An 18,045-nucleotide genomic window follows, 5' to 3' on the forward strand; every position below is an offset into this window, starting at 1 on the left:
AAAGTTGGCATCCTGCAATTTGCTTCATCCCAGCAGGTTTCCAACATCCTAAGTGCAACTGCAGCTTTGCTCAGCGGCAGACACTTTAGCCAACATTACTAAGCATAGCAGCCCTCTCTCTTGCCAAACATCTGTGGCACTGTTGTTGCCTCTTAAAAGCCCTTTTTAATTTGCCACCAGGTTGCAAAAGAGTTACACAAGAACCCGAAAGCTAGAGATGAGGGATGGGGTAAATTTCCAGATCCCTGTTGTTATCTCAGAAGGGAATTAAAACTTCCTGACAGATCTGTTTAGAGATGTAATTACTTTACAGCCTCTCTGTGTTCTTAAAAAAAAAAATCTGCACGAATCGATGGCTGGAGTCAAAGAGATAGCTATTTGAACAAAAGCTAAAAAAAAAGAAAAGAAATCTAGTAATAATTTTGCAATAAAATGTAGGTGCCTTCATCACTGGAGATTTTTAAGAAGAAACCGGACCGTCACTTGTCTGAGATGGTATAGGTATGCTTGAGCAGGGGGTTGGACTAGATGACCTCCAAGATCCCTTCCAGCTCGACTGATCGCTCAGGATCATAGTGTCCAATCAGGGGCTGTTCTTGGTGCTTTCTGAGCTTCGTTGTTTCCTTGAAAGCGTTTCATTACCCATTAGATCCTTGGTGGAGCAGTGGGCTGATGCCTCCTTCAGTAACACCAGCTGCCTGCAATTAGTGCAGGTTCGAGTCCCACCAGGCTCAAGGTTGACTCAGCCTTCCATCCTTCCCAGGTAGGTAAAATGAGGACCCAGATTGTTGGGGGCAATTAAGCTGACTTTGTAATAATGCCGCTTGGGGGTGTGTGAAAGCCCTAATAAGCAGGCATATACATAGAATGAAGGCTATTGCTAAGCTTGTAAGCCGCCCTGAGTCTTCGGAGAAGGGCGGGATATAAATGGAATTAAAATAAAAAATAAATAAATAAACTAGGTAACATCATCAGTGCCAGTAGAGAGTGGGGTTTTCCCTCAGTTTATGTTCTAGTGACTTACTCACTGGACGTCCTTTGATTGGGCTGTTCTTTACTCTTAGCTTGTTTGGAAGTTCCTTAATTGGGGTATGGTTTACTTCTTGATTGTTGGTCAGTGTCCAGCGGTAGGCAACCTTGGCTCTTTTATGACTCATGGACTTCAACTCTCAGAATTCCTGGCTGCCATTTGTATAAATACCGAGGAGCAATACGTTTGAATAGGGGGAAAAGCATTTATTTGATCTTGAGCGTGGGTTTGTTTGTAACATGATTCCTTTGATGTTAGTACATGATAAAAGGGTTGGTTGAAAGCGTTCCTACTGTAATTGCAGCTGGGGAAGGCGGAGGATAACTTCCAGTACAGTTTGCAGAGATAACCGGGAGGCAGAATGGGTTTCATGCTTAGTAGGGGTCATCAGACCTATGTAAGTAGATCTTATTGTGCTCTCCTGGGAACTGGTGGACTGTTGCACTTCAGTTGCCTGTATACCCGCGTTTCTCAAACTTGGTGTCAGATGCAAGAATTCAGAAGCCAGGACAGAATTCAAAAGCACTACAAGTTTATTTCATGCTACCTCTACACAAGAATCTGAATGACTAACGTTCACGGTGAATTGCTGCCAGATAAGAGTCAACGGACTTCGAGGAGGGCTGGATTTAGATCCTTTACAGTAGCGCAGAGATTCCAAACTAATGATGCGTTTGACCCCTCCCTCGGGCTCAGCTTGGACCCCTCCTATACTTGGGAGCTTTAAGACTTGTGGATTTCAACTTCAGCAACATGCTGATAGGGAAATCTGGGCGTTGAAATCCACAGGTCTTAAAGTTACTATGTGTAGGAGATGACCAGATTGAGCCCGAGGGAAAGGGGTGTGTGTGTCAAACGCATGCATCAGTCTCAAGTCCCTTCATGCCCTCAAGAGATCTGAGTCCAGCCCACCTTGAATTCCATTGACTCTTATCCACCGCCAATTTGCTTGGACCGTTAGTAGTTCAGGTTCTTGTAGAGAGCTTAAGATTGCAAGAAACCTACATGTTCACTTGAACTGCCTGGATTTCCTGATTTCCGATGCTTGACCCCAGGTGTCAGGCCCAAACAACCAGATCCAGACGTGAAAAGTTCAAGTTGACTGTTTTATTTACTGTACCTGTAAGTACCAGAATCCCCCCAGACTGCTTGCTTTCTCTTGGGAACAAACAGATAAGGTTCCATGAAAGTTAGGAGGTTTCGGGCCTAGGTCTCTTGTTGCTGTGCAATGACTCCAGGCTAATTGCCCACTTGATTCCTCCTGCTTGCTGGCTGAGAATTTCTCAACACCACGTTTGAGACATATAGGTAAGCAGTGCCCCAAAGGTACTTGTTTTCAGGAGGCAACTGGACTTCCTTGTTTTTCTTTGAAGACTTTTTGCTTCTCATCCAAAAAGCTTCATCAGCTCTGATTGGATGGTGGGGAATGGAAGGATTTATATACCTTGCAGACAGCTGGTCATTTGCCTTCTTTGAGGCAGTCGTTGAGGCCACTCGGAGGTTCGTCTGTGTCCTTGGAGTCACCTGAGCAGTGCACATGTGTGTGGCGCCTTCTTGGCGGCAGGACCCATGGCAGAAAACATCCTGCCTCCAAGAAGGCTCCAGGCACATTTGCACTACTCAGGTGACCCCCGAGGTTACAGACAAACCTCCAAGTGGCCTTAATGACTCTCTCAAAGAATGCAAATTCTCCACCATCCAGCCAGAGCTGAAGAAGCTTCTTGGATGAGAAACGAAACGTCTTCAAAGAAAAACCAGAAAGTCCAGTTGCCTCCAGAAAAAGCACCTTTGGGACAACCATGACCTGGATGACGGAGAATCTCCAAAGACAGGTAAGCAGTGCATTAAGTTTAGAAGCTTTCCAGGTACTGGCAGCCAATGGTCTTGCAAGAGGAGATATCAAGTACGTGTCAGAATGACACCTGCACTTTATCTTTCCTTAAGCGCTGAGAGAAAGGGAGATACAGAGGTTCCAACGTCCTGGGATCATCATTTGCAACCGTCCCAGCCAGCTTCTGACAAGCAAAATCGTTGAAGGAAGCTGGATTCACTTAACAACCTAGTGATCCATTTAAGAATGTCAGCGATTCGTTGAACAATTGCAGCAAAAAAATAATAATCACAAAATCGGGCGCAAGTCTCTTAGCAACTGCCTTGCCTAGCAATAGGAATTCAGGTCCCTACTGTGGTCATAAGTAGAGGACTGCTTGTATTATCTTTGATGACACATCTGTGAACTCATAAGAACTTGGCGATAGATCATTCTGGCCATATGGAATTTTATTGGGTCTCAAAGAGTTAGAAGACTGAGCAGCTGAAGCAAAATGAAAGAGAATACACACTTGGCTAGAAGAGATGTCGGGAAAATGTGTAGATTTCAAACCTGAACTTTTTTTTTTACTAGGTATAATGCCAGAAACGATTGATTAAACAAAGTTGTTGTTGTTGTTAGTTGCGAAGTCATGTCCGACTAATCACGACCCCATGGACAGCGTTCCTCTGGGCCTTCCTGTCATCTTCTGGAGTCCATTTAAGCTCAGGCCTCCTGCTTCAGTGACTCCATCCAGCCACCTCATTCTCTGTCGTCCCCTTCTTCTCTTGCCCTCAACCTTTCCCAGCATGAGGCTCTTCTCCAGTGAGTCCTTCCTTCTCATTAGGTGGCCAAAGTATTTGAGTTTCAGCTTCAGGATCTGGCCTTCTAAAGAGCAGTCAGGGTTGATCTCCTCTAGGACTGACCGGTTTGAGTCCATCCAGCCACCTCCTTCTCTGTCGTCCCCTTCTTCTCTTGCCCTCAACCTTTCCCAGCATTAGGCTCTTCTCCAGTGAGTCCTTCCTTCTCATGAGGTGGCCAAAGGATTTGAGTTTCAACAAACAAAGTATAGACTTGATTTTACACACGATAATAGCGGCAAGAATCCTATTCACACAACACTGGAAAAATGAAGGAATACCACCCGAGGAAGAAATAATTTTAAAAAAATATATTAGAATGTGCGGAAATGGATAGACTCACTTTGAGGTTGAAAGAAAAAACACAACAAAACTTTCAATACTTTCAAACTTGGGACTTATTTTTATCAATGGCTGGAGAAAAGGATTAGGAATTACATTTGTGTTAGGGAACGATAAACTCGGACAACACGTTTGTTGAATAAGCAGTACTGAATTGTATGGAAAAATAATAATAAAAACTTTACTAAAAAAAGAGAGAGAGATTTAAATGGAGCTGAAATTAGGCACAAGGGAGGATTACGTACAGCTTTGCAACAGTGTTGTGCTGTCACGTTCTTTGTAGTTCTTCTCTCTTGGCTTGTAATGGCTGGTTCCCAGACTGATAAAGATTTGAGAGCGGATTAATCAGATGGTTGCAAGCTTCTCTGTTATCGGTAGAGAGATTCACATCCTCGCCAGATGACGAGGAGAGTGTTGAAAGGATGCTGCTATCCTAATGTGCATTTGTAAAAGGATATATCTAAAAGGAAAATCCTGCTGCGGCTGAAATTCTCACAACCCCATTCCTTTCTCTTCAGTAAATCCTGCTTAAAGATGATCAAGCTTGATAAGTGCCACTTTCTGTTTGGAAAAGACGATAAGGCCTGTTTTGCATTAAATTCCCCTGCGTTTAAAATGAGTGGGTTACTTTTATCTCTTGCAGATGACATTTCACTTTAGCTCTCTTTGAAGTCATTGGCTTATCCGACTTGGGCGATGCTGCGTGGAAAAGCTTTATTTTTTATTTATTTATTTTTTTAACCAACCATTCTTTTCCAAGCACGGAAAAGCCTCATTTCAAAGTTTTTTGAGCTGAGAATGGAACTGTTTTGCGACTTGCCAAGATTTCTAGAAGGGCTGGCGTGGCATCCGAACAGTGTGGATAAGGTCAAGACTGCTGCTTTGGAATTTGAAATGCTTCGCACGCCGCTCCGTGAATGAAGAGCTTTCAGCTTTTGCTGATTACTGATGAACTTATTAAAAATACAGCACGAAAGGAAATGCATAAGATAAGGAGCTGGTAATAAGGCGTGCATGAAGCGTGTTCAGAACACAGTCCTTTCGCGCGTTCCAAGGCACTTAGAAGTAGAATAGCAGAGAAATGGACTTTAAAAATGATTAATATTATATGAATCGCAAAAGTTGATCCCTGAAATTGTCCTAAATATGAGTCAGTTGCCAAGGGTCTGAATTTGGATTACATGACCACAGGGATGCTGCAATGGCCGTAGTTATGAAAAACGGTCACAACTCACTTTTTCTCAGTGCCATTGTAACTTTGAACGGTCGCTAAACAAGCTGTTGTAAGTCGGGGACTACCTGTATTGTGGGGGAGGAGGCAGCTTTATGAAAATCCACATTATTTCCTCAGTATATTCCAAATTGAACTCTTAGTTGTGGGCCTGCAGATTAAAGGTAAAGGTAAAGGTTCCCCCGCACGTGCGTGCTAGTCGTTTCCAACTCTAGGGGCCGGTGCTCATCTCCGTTTCAAAGCCGAAGAGCCAGCGCTTGTCCAAGGACGTCTCCGTGGTCATGTGGCCGGCATGACTAGACGCCAAAGGCGCACGGAACGCTGTTACCTTCCCACCGGAGTGGTCCCTATTTTTCTACTTGCATTTTTACGTACTTTCGAACTGTTAGGTTGGCAGAAGCTGGGACGAGTAACAGGCGCTCACTCTGTTACGCGGCACTCGGGATTCGACCCGCTAAACCGCCGACCTTCTGATCGACAAGCTCAGCATCCTAACCCACTGAGCCACCGCGTCCCTGGGCCTGCAGATTATGAGACATCAAATGGAAGATCTGGTAAACAAGGACGTCAATTCCTAAATTTATTAAACAAAGGAATTGTTCCATTTCACCTTTGTGTTCACCCTAGATTTTAATAACTAAATTGGTGATGCTTAACAGTGAGGAAAAACTGTCTGTAATTTTTTGAAAAGGCTTTTGTAATTATTTTATATAAAGGACTTAGCCTGCGAGGAACACCCACGAAAGGTCAAAGGCACCATACTTTACAACATCTGTCAAAATAACATCTGGGATCTGTATTTGTTTCCAGTTTTCTGGTGAATTTAGTTGTAGGCTAGTTCTCGCCGTACAGTAAAACCCCCTAGTGTGGTTTGATTTTGGCTCCTGGTATTTTACAAATCCAGCCTTGTGGATGATAAACCATAGTTTACAGCTTAGCAGGCTGTGTGAGCCTAACTAATGGTGGGTTATTATTTAAATATTGATTAAGCAAACCATGGCGTCGAATCCGGTGTGAACCTGGTTGTATATCACTGGCTTTGGTCCATATCTTGCAGTTGGTGATAAACCATCCTTCCCCAATTGGAAGTGACTTCAAATATATAAAAGAGGCTTCCCCTAAACTATTTCTATTGCTTCTGTGTCTTGTGAGAAATTTGTCAGTTTTGTAAAGCCAGGGACACATGTTTTATTTAACCGTAAAAAGTTGTTTGTGAACTTTTCACTGAATCCTTGAACGGTCTTGCTGTGAAGCTAATGTTTCCGGACTTTGTGGAACAGAATCTTGTCATGCTGATGGATGATAAGCAGTGAGCAAGTTATTTGTTTGAGCTCTGTGGTACTAAAGTAAAAGATCTTGCTTGCTGCCTGAAATGTCTGCCAAAATATGCGATCAGAATCGAACTCCTGGCTGTGAGCAGAGTTAGCCTGCAATACTGCATTCCAACCACTGTGCCACCGGGGCTCACCTATTTCAGGTAAAGCTTTCCTATAAAATCCAATGTTACATTTAAGTGACCGTATTCTGTATCCCTAAACATATAGCGAGGAAATTTTTGCTCCGTAATTGGGGATTCCTCAGCTTAGATCTGATTTTTTTTTGCTGAAGATATTCTGTGTCTCTACTGCCGTTGTATACTGAACACTAAGCCAGATATGACATCTTCTGATCGATCCTAGTGAAGATTTTCTACCTGACTTTTAGGATAACCAACTTCAGATCGACAGCATATAGATTGTTCATCTCAGCACGGGGCCTTCGGCACACAATTTGATTGGCGCGACAGCTGAAATACAATGTACTTGAGCCGAAGATGATTTTCCAGAGTCAAGAAAGATTAGATATGGGCCATGTACTCTCCTGCACATTGTCACTTCATCTAAGCATCCAGGCCATCCGATGGTATTGGCTAGGATGCTAGCTTATCTCTTAGAGTCAGGCAGCTATGATGAAGAACAGAAAAGCTGCTTGCGAGGTTGCCTTGCGGATTTTGTTCATGCCGGTGTGGTGGCCCCATTAATTCCTTAAGCCAGCCTGTAGCTATTGTCTACTTGGTGGCCTCTTTCAGAATTGACAGCGGTGGCTCAGTGGGTTAGGACGCTGAGCTTGTCGATCAGAAGGTCGGCAGTTTAGCGCGTCTTATCCCGAGTGCCATGTAACAGAGTGCCGCGTAGCAGAGCGAGCGCCTGTTACTCGTCCCAGCTTCTGCCAACCTCGCAGTTCGAAAGCACGTAAAAATGCAAGTAGAAAAATAGGGACCACTCCAGTGGGAAGGTAACAGTGTTCCGTGCGCCTTTGGCGTCTAGTCATGCCGGCTACATGACCACAGAGACGTCCTCGGACAAGTGCTGGCTCTTCGGCTTCGAAACGGAGATGAGCACCGGCCCCTAGAGTCGGAAACGACTAGCACGCATGTGCGGGGGAACCTTTACCTTTACCTCTCCCGAGAACCACGGGAGATCCTGACTGTTGAAAACAATTTCATTATTCCTTGGTTCATAAGTTGACTGCGTTTAGCACCTTGCTAATAATTAGCACAAGATAGGAATATTCACTCCTAAGCTTGATGATAATGGCTTTTGAGTGAGCAGCGTTCTGTCTCTGATGGGTTGGTATTTGCTGCCTTTTGAAGTAATTACGGTTATCTCATAATGGGCTGATAACTTAATAAACATAAGAGTTCTTGCATAACATGAGGCAGTGGTGCATAGCTTATGCAGTTATCGCATGCTTCTTTTAAAACAAATTCTATTCTTATGGGGTTAGAACTGCTTTATGAGCCAAAGTGAGTTGATATCCACAGGATGCACACTCCCGCTGTACGGTAAAACATCTTATGTTTCATGATGTGTTTCAAGGTTATTTTAGACGCCACCTTGAAATCTGTTGGAACTAGAGCTGTGGAGTGCAGTATTGATTCCAGAAAAAAAAACACTTCGGAGCATAAACATAGCACTTATCTACGACTCTTTAAAGCAGCCTCAACTTTTCACCAACCCAGAAAAAAGAAACGACTGCTTTAAAGAGTTGTATGCAGTTCAACCTATGACCGTAATTGAGCCTGGACTTAGGGTTGTAAGTCCAGGTTGTAATTGAGCCTGGACTTAGGGCCTTCTCAGTGGGAGCGCCTGCCCTCTGGAACCAGCTGCCGGTGGAGCTGAGAACTGCCCCCGACCTCCGATCATTCCGCCGGGGCCTGAAGACCTGGCTCTTTGAGCTCTCGGGCCCAGGCTGAGGAGAAATTTTTTAATTGGGTTTTAAATTGTGTACAGGGTTAATTTAATATTTTTTAATATGGTTTTAACTTTTGTATGTTGGATTTTTTAATTCCCTGTAAACCGCCCTGAGTCCTCAGGGAAAGGGCGGTATACAAATGCAACTAAATAAATAAAATAAATAAATGTGACTGTGCCCAATTTTATGACCTTTTTTGCAGCGGCCGTTAAACAAACCTCACAGTCATTAAATGAGTCGTTTTTCCCAGTGTTGTTTTTTTTTGCCAGAAACCAGAAGTAACACTGACAACTGGCAAAAAAAAAAAAAAAAGTGCCAAAAATTACCATCAAATGACGCATCGCAAATGGTCATCAATGCAAGCCAATTGTCAAAAACCCAAAATGCGATCCCGTGACGCAAGCCACGGGAACCTCACAACGTAGCCTGAAGGCACCCCAAAAAAGCAATTATTTTTTTGCTTTCTTTGGGCCATTGCCTCCCAGTGTCTCCTTAAGCTTGAAGAGATGCAGTTCTCTCCCTATTCAACTCCATCCCTATTCATTCAGCCTGCTACCCAAATCTGCTAGGTTTTTTTTTAATTCTCCTTCTGAATTATTAGCCAGCTAGCTAGGGGTGGGATTCAGCCAGTTTGAACCAGTAGCTTGAACCACTTGAACCAGTAGCTAATTTTTTTTTGTTGTTGCCCCAGGCCCAGGCCCAGAATTGACTTCCTGAAGCAGCATCCACGCAGAGAACCGGTTGTTCGCCTATTTGAATCCCACCACTACACCTAGCTCCATGTCAACTGCAAACTTGTTCATGGTCCCCTATCTTAATCAGGGCTTTTATCTGTCCTTCCCCTGTAGGAAAGACACTGAGGCCCTGCCTTTAAACCGCAGGAATATTTTCCCCAAAGGAATATTTTTATAGACTGTGTATCCATATTTTGAAATCACTGCATTTTTGTGCTGGTCTGCCAACAACAACCACTAATTTAAGTTTCTCTGCCAAGAGAGAGAGAGAGAGAGAGAGAGAGAGAGAGAGAGAGAGAGAGAGAGAGAGAGAGAGAGAGAGAGAGAGAGAGAGAGAGAAGTGAAGAATGCTGTGTTATCGGCAATTTATGTTATAAATTGGGGAAAGGAAGGCATTTGTTACGAAACACTTGGGCACAGATCTACCTGTTTGGCGCCTTTGTCTCGCTTCAGATTAAATATTTTATAAGTTAGAGAAGGTTTTGTTTGTTCCTGAAGCTGTGGAACGAAAATAGGCAAGCATTGGGATGCAGACAGCTTTTGCAGTTGTCATGACACCTGACTCGAATGATGTCATACTTAAGACATTTCACCTTCTCCAAGCTTAGAGAAAGCTGCTGCTCTGCTTAATTTCCCGGGAAAGGCATTTTGATGGCAAAAACGAAGCAAAGGAAGCGAAATTGACTAGCATACGGGCATGTCCCCAAAAGCTGGACGTTCCAGAAGACACACAGACATTAAAACTACTAGGCAGTCAGAACTGAAGCAGCTCACCAGAACGTTACTTCTGTTTGTGAACTGTCTTTCCATCTGGCCGAACATGTCAGTGTGATTGTTTCATGAGGATTTTCTAGCTTTCCCCTGGCTCAGCTCCGCTGTGCCAACTCGGCCACTGCAAGGTTGCAAATTAATGAGTCAAGTAAATGACTCCCGCCTTGAAATTGGCAGGACTAAGTAGTAAAATACGCCCTTGATCTTGATTCCATCCCTCTGTTAATACAGCCTAGCACTGTGTTGGCTTTTTTGGCAGCTGCAGCACACGGCTGGCTCATATTTAAGGGATTGTCCACTCTCTCTCTCTCTCTCTCTCTGTGTGTGTGTGTGTGTGTGTGTGTGTGTGCATGCGTGCCCACGTACCTTCACAGCCCTATTGATCTGGCCATCCATAGCAGTTATTTAAGGGAACACCTGCTGCCGGCATCAAGTTCCCTTTGTCCTGTGCGCTCCCACATGGAGGGCCTTCTCAGGGTGCCGCCGGTAAAAGACTGCCGGCGGATAACACTAAGGGGGAGGGCCTTCTCAGTGGGTGCGCCAGACCTTTGGAACCAGCTGCCCGTGGAGCTCAGGACTGCCCCTGACCTTCGCTCATTCCGCCGGGACCTGAAGACCTGGCTCTTTGAGCTTTCCGGCCCAGGCTGAGAGTTTTTAAATGGGGTTTTATATTTGTTCAGGGATTAAATTTAATTATTTTAACTGTCTTTAACTTTTGTATTGTATTGACGTTTTTAAATACTTTGTAAACCGCCCTGAGTCCTATGGGAAAAGGGCGGTATATAAATTCAATAAACTAAACTAAACTAAGTTCCAGTTTCTCATTTGACCCCCTTGTCCACCCCTGGTTTAAGCCAACGTGTGACTGTAGCAAGCAGAGTGAGGCTTCCGTAAAACGGTTAGATTCCAATCCGACAGCCTTTGGCAAGGCTGTTTTTGTCATTCTTGTGTCGTAGTAGCTTTAATCTCAGATGCCAAAGACATCTGGTGGCATCTGGATAGTGAAACATGGCACTGCATCTCTCTCTCTCTCATTTGGTTGCTCAGCAGGTAATGTGATGAGAACGGGTTGATTGCTTCAGCTAAAAAGATTTTCTTTTTCTTTTTAATGCTTGTCAAATCTTGATTATCAACTCTTCCAGATCCCCCCAAGCAAAGCGGTGGCTATTTATAGGGCTCTAGGCAGCTTATTAGAAAAGCTGCACGGCACTTTGGAAATTATTTGGGGGGGGGAAAGTGTTTTGGCAAACAAGCGTCGCCAGGCGTTGTTGTAAGAGGGAACCAGTTGCTAAGCACCTGGATTGTGATCACGTGATATCAGGGACAGTGTGATGATCGTCTGAAATAGTGTGTATGTATATTGGTGGAGCAGTGGGCTAATGCCTCCTTAAGTAACACCAGCCGCCTGCAATTAGTGCAGGTTCGAGTCCCACCAGGCTCAAGGTTGACTCAGCCTTCCATCCTTCCGAGGTAGGTAAAATGAGGACCCAGATTGTTGGGGGCAATTAAGCTGACTTTGTAAAAATGCCGCTGGGGGGGGGGGCAAAAGCCCTAATAAAGCAGGCATATACATAGAATGAAGGCTACTGCTTGTAAGCCGCCCTGAGTCTTCGGAGAAGGGCGGGATATAAATGGAATTAAAATAAAATAAAATAACTTAAAAGAGCCTTGGTGGAGCAGTGGGCTAATGCCTCCTTAGGTAACACCAGCCTCCTGCAATTAGTGCAGGTTCGAGTCCCACCAGGGTCAAGGTTGACTCAGCCTTCCATCCTTCCGAGGTAGGTAAAATGAGGACCCAGATTGTTGGGGGCAATAAGCTGACTTTGTAATAATGCCGCTTGGGGTGTGTGTGAAAGCCCTAATAAGCAGGCATATACATAGAATGAAGGCTACTGCTTGTAAGCCGCCCTGAGTCTTTGGAGAAGGGCGGCATATAAATGGAATTAAAATTAATAAAATAAAATTTATATATATATATATATATATATATAAAATATATATAGGGTCTTCCTGTCTCTGTTTCCGGAAAATAAAATTTGGAATAAGAGCTCAAGCCCGTTTTCCAGCCTACTAAGAAATGTAAAAGGATATTTCTGAAGGAATTCCAGGGACATTGCTAGTTCCAAAATGTCCAAATCTTCTCTTTGCCAAGGTCTTTTCAAATCTGAAACTCCATGGCTATTCTGGAACTGAAAGTAAGGGTGATTTTTTATTTATTTATTTATTTATCCATTTCCTTTCTTTTCAAGGTCGCTCGACCGAAAGTCTCAGAGGCCACTTTTAGGAAAGTCTCGGACACTTCCCAGTATCCCTCAGTCCCCCGTCATCAGCCGGGTTCCACCTTTGGACTCCAAACTGTACAGAAAAGAGATGCCAGAACAGAAGCCGCTTCGGAATCACTCTGCCCCGGATTGTCAAAAAGGTTGCACGGTGCCCTCTACTGGTGAGTCTAAGCCATTTATTCCTGTTAATTCAGTGTATATTGTATATTGTATATTGCTTTGGGCTTCGAAGACTGCCTCTCCATATAACAACAACAACAACAACAACAACAACAGCAGCAGCAACAATAGTAATAGGCGCCTTGGGTGCAATCCCTAAACAATTGGAGCACCACTTGAACACCATTGGCGTTGACAAATTTGCCATTAGTCAATTGCAAAAGGTGGCCTTACTAGGAACTGCTTCCATCCTGCGATGAGATCTATAATACCATCAAACATTCACATCTGCCTATCCCAGGTCCTTGGTAAGGACTCGATAGGTAGACAAAAATGCCAAATCCAGTCTGACCATCTGGCTGACTGTGCGATGATGATGATGATGATTAACAATAATAACAATAAATAATAATAATAATAATAATAATAATAATAATAATAATAATAATAATAATAATAATAATAATAATAATAATAAAAGTTGGAAGGGACCTTGGAGGTCATCTAGTCCAACCCCCTGCTCAGGCAGGAAACCCTATCCCATTTCAGACAAATGGCTGTCCAGTCTCTTCTTCAAAACTTCCAGTGTTGGAGCATTCACCGCTTCTGGAGGCTGTGAATTCCACTGATAGAAAATTCCTATTTAATCACCTGGCATTAAAAGAGTTGCTTCAGCAAAGAAGGCTCTGAATGAATAACAGGTAGTCCTTGAATTACAAGGGTTCATTTAGTGACAGTTTAAAGTTTTCACACTTCTGGACCCTTGCAGCATCCCCAAGTCACAGGATCCAAATTCGGACGCTCGGCCACCGGTACAAATTTATGATGGTCTCACAGTGTCCAAGGGTCACATGATCCCCTTTTAATAATATAATATAATATAATATAATATAAAGTTGGAAGGGACCTTGGAGGTCATCTAGTCCAACCCCCTGCTCAGGCAGGAAACCCTATACCATTTCAGGCAAATGGCTGTCCGGTCTCTTCTTAAAAACTTCCAGTGTTGGAGCATTCACAGCTTCTGGAGGCAGGTTGTTCCACTGGTTAATTGTTCTAACTGTCAGGAAGTTTCTCCTTAGTTCTAGGTTGCTTCTCTCCTTGATTTGTTTCCATCCGTTGCTTCTTGTCCTGTTTTCAGGCACTTTGGAGAATAGCTTGACTCCCTCTTCTTTGGGGCAGCCCCTGAGAGATTGGAACACTGCTATCATGTCACCCCTCACCCTTCTCTTCGTTAAGCTACACATACCCAATTCCAGCAACCGTTCCCTATATGTTTTAGCCTCCAGCCCCCTAATCATCTTGGTTGATTTTTATGACCTTCTGACAAGAAACATCAACGGGGACGCCAGATTCATTTAACGACCGTCTTACTGCAATGATTCACTTAGCAACTGTGGCAAGTAAGGTGGCACAATGGGGCAAAACTCTGTTAGTAATTGTCTCGCTTAAGCCACAGAAATTTTGGCTTCAGTTACGAACGTAAGTCAAGGACTATGTCTAATTTGTTCTGCCTTTTGTTCAAGATTTTTTTTTACATATCTGCAAGTTGTCGACGCTTTGTTCAGATGTTCCAAGCACGGTGGGGGATTGTGCTTGGATGGAGATTTGAAGGGGGGAAAAAATGTCGATAGCTTCCGAAATTAAAACGACGACGATAAAAGCTTCTGCCACGGCGACTTTTTCTCGTGCTTAGACACGATCCCAGCTCTCTTTGCTTTAAAACCATCCAAGCCTGCTTGCCAATGTTTGTGCATCACGGTGGTTTTTACCTCCTTGGAAAAACCACAAATCCTGTGTAAAAGATCTATAAAGCAACGGCATAAAAGCTGAAGGGAGCTGAGCAGATAAAACAAATGTCTGCCATTTTAAAACTCTCTGCTTGACAAGACGTATTACTCTGCAGATCAGGAGAGATTTAAGCAAGCAAGGGAAACATAAATAAAGCAGGCAGCAGGGAGGATGGATCGTGAGGGAAGAAAGTATCTCACAATTTTGAGACACTGTGAAGAATTTTCTTCTTTCTTTTCTTTTTACTCTTTATTTATTCTTTAGCTGTTTGTCTGGTGTAGTATAGGGTCACCTGCCTGAGCAGAGGGTTGGACTAGAAGACCTCCAAAGTCCCTTCCTGTTCTGTTATGCTATCTTCTATTCTGTATCCTGTATTCATAGGTTGCTTTAAAGAAGTCTATCAATTTATGTGGAAATGCTGTTTCTGGCTGGGGTAAAAAACCCCATCTTTATTAAGCACGTTGTATTGAAGAACTGAATAAGGACGCGGTGGCTCAGTGGGTTGGGACGCTGAGCTCGTCGATCAGAAGGTCGGCAGTTTGGCGGGTCGAATCCCGAGTGAGCGCCTGTTACTCATCCCAGCTTCTGCCAACCTAGCAGTTCGAAAGCACGTAAAAAATGCAAGTAGAAAAATAGGGACCACTCCGGTGGGAAGGTAACAGCGTTCCGTGCGCCTTTGGCGTCTAGTCATGCCGGCCACATGACCACGGAGACGTCCTCGGACAAGCGCTGGCTCTTCGGCTTTGAAACGGAGATGAGCACCGGCCCCTAGGAAACAACTAGCACGCATGTATGGGGGAACTTTTACCTTTACATTTTTATTGAAGAACTGAAAGATTTTTCAAGTTAAAGAGGTGTTTTTCGGATTGTTGGTGTTTAGAATATCACACTGTTGAATCAACTTGAAATATGAAGACAACTGTCATGTAAACAATTGATCAGCCTTCCTCTTTAATGCTGCAAATTTCCCGGGCCAAACTGAAGTTCTAGAAAGCTTACAAAAGTGAAGCTATCGTTGGACATAATTTTTGTTCTCCCCCACACACACTCAATTTCCATAGCCAAAAAATGCAGAACATTCTGTGTCTAGCACAGCCTCACGTTTTGAGGATACTTAATGTATTTCAACTAAAAACAATTAAAAATGGTCCCATCCTTCGCAATTAATTTTAGCGACCAAATACATAAGTGCCAGATAGAAATTATATTCTGATGTCAGTCCCTCTGAGTACAAAGGATCTTTCCCTTCTGCGAGAAGCCAGAATCGTTAGATAAGGCATGTCTTGCTTTTTAATAAAGATTATTGCATAAATTTAGCTGTGCAGGATGATCTGAGCCTTCAGCTGCATTATTTCTCTAGTCCTTAGACCACCCTTGTAATGTAGGTCAGTGCTGGTTGCCTTCATATTATCCATAAAATACGTATATAGCTTGCATAAAGCTATGGTTTGGATACAGAACCTTAAAACAGTGTTTCTCGACCTTGGCAACTTAAAGATGGGTGGACTTCAACTCCCAGAATTCCCCAGCCCGCCATGAAGTCCACCCATCTTCAAGCTGCCACAGTTGAGATACTCTAGACTACAGTTTGTGGTAGATCCTTCCTAGAATAATTGGCTTGATTCCCATTTTGCACATTTCTGGGAGTTGAATGAAGTCCACCCATCTTCAAGGCTTAGACTTAGACATAGAATAACTTTACTGAATGTAAACTAGTTGGCCTACATTAAAATGAAATCTCGTTGCATACAACTCTAAAAAGGGTCACCACCTTCAATATACACTACATAAATATGACATCATCATCATCATCATCATCATAGACAAAAAAGTCTGGATAGTGGACGTGGCAGTGCCTGGAGACAGCAGAATAGACGAGAAAGAACTGGAGAAGATAACAAAATACAAAGACCTACAAATAGAAATAGAAAGACTGTGGCAAAGGCAAGCAAGGGTAGTACCAATAGTAATAGGTGCCTTGAGTGCAATCCCAAAACAACAGGAGCACCATTTGAACACCATTGGCATTGACATATTCGCCATTAGTCAATTGCAAAAGGCAGCCTTACTAGGAACTGCTTCCATCCTGCAACGAGATCTGTAATACCCTCAAACATCCACATTTGTCTATCCCAGGTCCTTGGTAAGGACTCGATAGGTAGACAAAAATGCCAAATCCGGTCTGAACATCTGGCTGACTCTGCGATGATCAATATAATAATGATAATAATAGCAGCATATACCCACATACTCGCATATATTCCATGACACCGAGAAACAATGCAGCCTAGTTCAGATGTACAAGTTGTCAAGTTGAGAAATGCTTTCTTACATAACTGAAAATATTTCCTGTTAGTCAAGAACTGCATTTGGGAGGGATGACCCTCCTTGTCTCATTTGATACCATTCTCCCAACAGTTGGCCAGCAAACCATTAAATCTTGATTGCCTCTCATGGATAAGATAAGATAACGTTTATTGTCATTTTTTTTTACCGTGGGCACAATGGCACACATCAAAAATGAAATTTAGTTGCTCGCTCTCAAAGTGAAACACATACATGACGCACACCTAAAACATACTACATACAACATATGTATAGACCCACACACTCCCTACATATACATAACAATAAAATACTAAATACCTTGAATATATAAGGGAAGGAGGAAAGCTTGAGAGTTCACAAGGTTAATGCTGTATGGAATGAAACTGTGGCTGAATCTGGATGTTCTACTTCGGATACCACCACGAAGCTCCCTCCTCCCAGAAGGGAACAAGGAAAAAAGGTCGTGAAGAAGATGAGTAGTGTGTCAACGCTGCAAACATTGGATGTTTTTGCTCAGACAATATAAGAGGCAGCCTTTTGCTCTAAGCTGTTTTGCTTTGAATCACTGAAAGGGGGGTGGGATGTAAACCCGCTACAGAAAGGAAGTGGAACTTGTATGTTAAACTAATTGGAGAATGTGATAAATGACATGTAAATACTGGAGGGAATTGTGTAGGATACGATGTGTTCAGAGGAGGAGGATTCAGATTCTGGCATCCATCCGTGAGTGCCGATGCTTCGTTCTCATTATTATAGACCAGTGATGGCGAACCTTTTAGAGACTGAGTGCCCAAACTGCCACCCAAAACCCATTTGTGTATTGTCGGGCGCCATGTGGGCGTGGCCCATTGGCTGGGCGTGGCTGCGTTGGTAACAGCAGGCTGGGTGGGACTAAAAAGTTCAATCAATCCCAATTTTGCGAGATCTTTTTTTCCTGCAAGAAGTTGAAATTGATTGATTGAACCTTTTTTTTTTCTTTTGCACATGGCGGCGGAGGCCTAAAGCGAAAAGGTTTATAAAACCCAGCTGAAGACCAAGGACTCCGGCGATGGTGCGCGTGCCCACAGAGAGGGCTCTGCGTGCCACCTGTAGCATGCGTGCCATAGGTTTGCCACCACGGTTATAGACTTTTTAGAATAAACAGTCATGGAATGTTCTTTGATCTGTCTCATTAGTCGGAACTATGACAAGTGTCCCAGATAATCTTACGGACCCTGTTCAAGCAACACTTCTGTGCTATGTCCTGGATGGGAGGGAGGGAACTGCCAACAATCTTTTCGGCCCTCCCTTACCACTCTCTGCACCGCCTTCCTGTCCAAAGCAGGGATGCTTCCAAACCAGACTGTGGTGCTGGATGATATTTTTCTTTATCCCTGGTAAAAGCGTTGACCGTAAGTTGGATAATATTGTGGGTGGATCTATGAATGTTAATCCTCCATTTCATGCCCGAGAGCCCATCTTCTCTGCTTTGTGTCC

At 43.5% G+C, this 18,045-nt stretch overlaps 1 protein-coding gene across 1 annotated transcript in view; it reads left to right on the top strand.

Annotated features, from left to right (window-relative positions):
• Positions 1 to 18,045, top strand: part of LOC310646177 (ankyrin repeat and fibronectin type-III domain-containing protein 1-like) — a gene marked incomplete at its 5' end in the record, with an annotated part of 598,148 nt that overhangs the window by 19,250 nt on the left and 560,853 nt on the right. Inside the window, 1 exon segment of the mRNA XM_083372437.1 lies at positions 12,262 to 12,455. Within this exon segment, the coding sequence (XP_083228563.1) occupies positions 12,262 to 12,455 (194 nt within the window).

Source organism: Vipera ursinii (genome assembly GCF_947247035.1).
Source record: "Vipera ursinii genome assembly, chromosome: 13".
Taxonomy (NCBI): Eukaryota; Metazoa; Chordata; class Lepidosauria; order Squamata; family Viperidae; genus Vipera; species Vipera ursinii.